The following is a 4,853-nucleotide window of genomic DNA, read 5'->3' on the forward strand; positions in this document are numbered from 1 at the left end:
GAGAGGGCCCGAACCTGGGTAAACATCGTGTCCCCCGTCTCCTGTTACCATCGATCCTAGACGCACAGTTCGGGACCCCCTACCCGAGATCCGCCGGTTTTGACACCGACAACTATGTCAATAGGTTAGGACCAAAAAATGATATAAAATGATTATAAAACATCCAAGATTGATAATATAACAACATGAAACAATCAAAAATTATAGATACGTTGGAGACGGATCAGCGCCCCAAGTAGGAGTACTCCTACTTGGACGCCTCCTCCAAGTCGGCCTCCCCCCTTCCATATGCATTGGAGGGGGAAGGAAAGAGAGGGGGGAGGGGAAGGAAAGGGGGAGGTCGAATCCTCCCCTTTCCTTCTCCCTTCCCCCCTTTCCTATTCCTCCTATTTCGGCCTATAGGAGGGCGCACCAGCCCCTAAGGGCTGGTCTCTCCCTTTCTTGGCCCATTAGGCCCATATAGTTTGCCGGGGGTTGCCCGGAACTCCTTCCGGTGACCCGATACGTACCCGGTATCCCCGGAACACTTCTGGTGTCCGAATACTGTCGTCCTATATATGAATCTTTACCTCGTCATGTCCGTGATCTCATCCGGGACTCCGAACAGCATTCGGTCACCAAATCACATAACTCATATAATACAAAATCGTCATCGAACGTTAAGCGTGCGGACCCTATGGGTTCGAGAACTATGTAGACATGACCGATACACCTCTCCGGTCAATAACTAACAGCGGAACCTGGATGCTCATATTGGTTCCCACATATTCTACGAAGATCTTTATCGGTCGTACTGTAATGACAACATATGTTATTCCCTTTGTCATCGGTATGTTACTTGCCCGAGATTCGATCGTCGGTATCTTCATACCTAGTTCAATCTCATTATCGATAATTCTCTTTACTCGTTCCCTAATACATCATCCCGCAACTAACTCATTAGTCATATTGCTTGCAAGATTATTATGATGTGCATTACCGAGAGGGCCCAGAGATACCTCTTTGATACTCGAGTGACAAATCCTAATCTCGACCTATGCCAACCCAACAAACACCTTCAGAGATACCTGTGGAGTATCTTTATAATCACCCAGTTACGTTGTCACATCTGATAGCTGATACGTCTCCAACATATCTATAATTTATGAAGTATTCATGCCATTATATTATCATTCTTGGATGTTTTACAATCATTTTATAGCAACTTTATATCATTTTTGGGATTAACCTATTGACCCAATGCCCAGTGCCAGTTGCTGTTTTTTTCTTGTTTTTTTACATCGCGGGAAATCAATATCAAACGGAGTCCAAACACCGCAAAACTTTTTGGAGATTTTTTATGGACCAAAACACCTAGGATAGGCCAGAGTAGCACCTTGGGGGTGCCCGAGGGGGGCACAACCCACCAGGGCATGCCTGGGGGCCCAGGCGCGCCCAGGTGGATTGTGCCCATCTCGGTGGCCTCCCGCACCCCCTCTTTACCCTATAAATTTTCAAAAAATCCAGAAACCCTCGGGGTTAGCCTAGATCAGAAGTCCCGCCGTCGCAAGGCTCTATAGCCACCGAAAACCAATCTAAACCCTTTCCGGCACCCTGCCGGAGGGGGAAATCATCTCCGGTGGCCATCTTCATCATCCCCGAGGCCACCACGATGAGGAGGGAGTAGTCCACCCTCGGGGCTGAGGATTTGTACCAGTACCTATGTGTTTAATCTCTCTCTCTCTCTCGTTATCTCTCTTTCTCTCTCTCGTGTTCTTGAGATGTTACGATCTTGATGTATCGCGGGCTTTGTTAATATAGTCGGATCATATGGTGTTTTCCCCTCTCTATCTTGTTGTGATGAATTGAGTTTTTCCCTTTGAGATTCCATGGTTATCAGATTGAATACTTTTATGGATTTGAGAACACTTGATATATATCTTGCAATTGAATACTCGTGGTGACAATGGGGTATTATATTGATTCAGTTGATATTTGTTTTGGCACTCAACTCGCGGACTCCCGAGGTGACATTGGGGTAATCTATGCATAGGGTTTGATGCACGTTCTTGTCTTTGTTTCTCCGGTAGAAATCTTGGGGCACTCTTTGAAGTTCTTTGTGTTGGATTGAATATTATAAATCTGAATTTTCTTTGGTGTTATTTTAGTACGAACTCTTGGTTAGATCGATCGGAAAGAATAGCTTCGTGTTATTTTAGTATGAACTCTAGGATAGATTGATCGGAAAAAATAGCTTTGAGGTGGTTTCGTACCCTACAAATAATTCTGTCTTATATTCTCCGCTAGATAGGAACTTTGGAGTGATTCTTCGTTGCACACTGAGGGACGATTATATGATCCAGTTATATTAGCACTGTTGAGAGGTTGCACTACTGAAAGTACGGACCCTAGGCCTTATTTTCAAGCATTGCAATACCGTTTTGTGCCCGTTTATTATTTGCTCCCTTTTTGTTTTTATTTATTCAGATTATAAAAATATATTTCTATCATCAATATTACACTTTTATCATCATCTCTTCGCCGAACTAGTGCACCTATACAATTTGCCATTGTATTGAATGTGTTGGGGACATAAGAAATTTCTTGTATTTGGTTGCCGGGTTGTTTGAGAGAGGCCATTTCATCCTACACTTCCCACGGATTGATAAACCTTAGGTCATGCACTTGAGGAAAAATTGTTAATGTCCTACAAAAATCTGCGCTTGAAAGCTCAACAAGAGTATACAAGAATAAAGTTGTGTAGTAGACATCAATAGCACCCAAGGTATTTCTCAGATATCCAAGAGTTGTATAATTTCATAGTTGAAGGAATATGTATTTTACATGAAGACAACAATAGCAATAAAACTTAACGATTGACATGCTAAGCTAAAGGATGAATCTTGTTCATCACATCATTTTCCTAATGATATGATCCTATTCATCAAATGACAACAGATATCTTTAACTAGGAAACTTAACCATATTTGATTAGCATCAGGATGCTCCAGTTTCTTTTCGAGTATTGTCGCTGCGGCGAGCTGGTCTTCTGCCGGGCCACTCTGCACCACGGACGGGTCGAGGGCCCAGCGTCTGCGCCCCAGCATCTGACCGGTCGTTCAGCATGGCCCTCAGCCCCAGAAAACACTAGCCGGGGCCCCGCCCATACCCCCGCACCCAGGCGCGTCTCCCACCTCAACAAATGAAAAACAACTCGCCTGCGGCATCAGACATGTCAGTGTGTCACTGCACAGACAGAGTAAACAGGGCAGCACGAACCCCCCTACGCATGCCATCCAACTTTGACGAGTCGGCAACACCGAGGCGTGGTCAAGGCGAAACTAAAAAATTACCAGTACCAGTACAGCATAATCCTCGGAGATTTCCCGCTACAGATTAGCACAAACAAGCAAAGCAAAACATCTGTAGCTAACTGAAGAAAATGCCGGCGTCAGGTCAGGTGGCACGGGCGGTGCCGTGCGCCAGGTAGACGCCGGCGGGGGAGGAGAAGCCGAGGCGCTGCGGTGGCGCCGCGTGCGCACTGGTGGCGCCCTGCGCGTCGGCGGCGTGCATCGCGCGGATCGGGACGGCTGATGTGGCCGCCGCGGCTTCCACAGGCTTTCTTGCACGGCCGCGGCCGCGATGGACGTGGCGCTCGCAGTACTTGTGCCCCGGCACCACGCCGCGCGAGCACCGCCACTTCTTGCCGTCCGTGCGCCGGCACCGGTCCGGCTCCGGCTCCATGCTGCTCCTGTGGTCGTAGCACATGCTCCCCAGCCCCGCCACTGCGCACATCAAACGATCAACATCGGCGATGACCAACCAATCAATCCAAAACAAACAGTAGACAGTAAGCCCGAAACGCCGGGGACGAAGTGGAAGAAACTAGCACAAGGAGAGGGCGCGGCACGTACGGGATGGAAACCTCTGCGGGGCGGAGGAGGAAGCGGCGACGCTCTTCCAGATGGGGAGCACGAGGTGCACGGGCACGGGAGCGTTGGCGGCAAAGTAGCGGTAGATGAGCACCTGGTGCTCCAGCTCCTGCCGCTGCATGAACGTCAGCGCCGACGGCCGCGTCGCCGCAGAGGCCTCCGCGTCGTCGCGTCCGCTGTCACTGCTGCTGCCGCCTACGCCGAGACCCAGCCCAAGAACCAGCGGCGACGGCGCCGCCATGGTCACCGTCCCTGCGCCTATTAATCCAAGCAACGCACGTCAAAGACTAATGAATGAATCACTTACTTGCCTGAGGCAGACGGGGAAAAGTAGGACACACCCTTCCCTACCGTCATCGTCGTCGGCGCCGGAGAGGCGGGGGATCTTGGACGGCGGCGAGTGCTCCTGCCTTCGCTCGGTCATCTCTGGAGTGCGCCTTTCTTCCTCCGCGGCTGTCTGGTGTTGTTTTGTGTTCGAATGAGTGCTGCGGATAGAGGCAAGAGTGGTATGGAGCTCGCGCAGGTTCTTTGAGTAGAGAGAAGCGAAGGGACGCGACGCTGCCGTTTGACGTCGGCTGTCGGTGTCAGTAGCAGCGACTGGCTACATGTACGGGACACTCCACCGCTGACAGCTTCGCTGGTGCTCCGGAACTTTGACGGGGATGCAATACTAACCGGAACTGTAAGCCCTCTTTTGGTTCATAGGATAGGATTATCATAAAAATAGAAATTTTGTAGGAAATGAGATGACATATATTTTAAATCCTATGAGTAAGAATAAGAAACAAGATGTTATTTGGCTGACACCAAAGAAATTTTTTCATTGAGTCTAAGCTTTTTTTTATTTTCCTATGAAATGTGAAGGATAGGAACCAATCCTACGTAGGAATAGAAATCCATTCCTATGAACCAAAGGGTTTAAAAAAAATCCTATAAAAATCC

At 48.5% G+C, this 4,853-nt stretch overlaps 1 protein-coding gene across 1 annotated transcript; it reads right to left on the reverse strand.

Annotated features, from left to right (window-relative positions):
- Positions 1 to 3,328: 3,328 nt before the first annotated feature.
- On the reverse strand, positions 3,329 to 4,515 carry LOC125533823 (growth-regulating factor 12-like). Its single transcript, XM_048697161.1, has 3 exons — positions 4,263 to 4,515; positions 3,894 to 4,169; positions 3,329 to 3,764 (listed from the first exon to the last, which is right to left on the reverse strand). Exons 1-3 carry the CDS (start codon positions 4,333 to 4,335, stop codon positions 3,436 to 3,438), a joined length of 678 nt encoding a protein of 225 aa, XP_048553118.1. The 5' UTR covers positions 4,336 to 4,515; the 3' UTR covers positions 3,329 to 3,435.
- Positions 4,516 to 4,853: the final 338 nt, after the last annotated feature.

Source organism: Triticum urartu, chromosome 2, assembly GCF_003073215.2.
Source record: "Triticum urartu cultivar G1812 chromosome 2, Tu2.1, whole genome shotgun sequence".
Taxonomy (NCBI): Eukaryota; Viridiplantae; Streptophyta; class Magnoliopsida; order Poales; family Poaceae; genus Triticum; species Triticum urartu.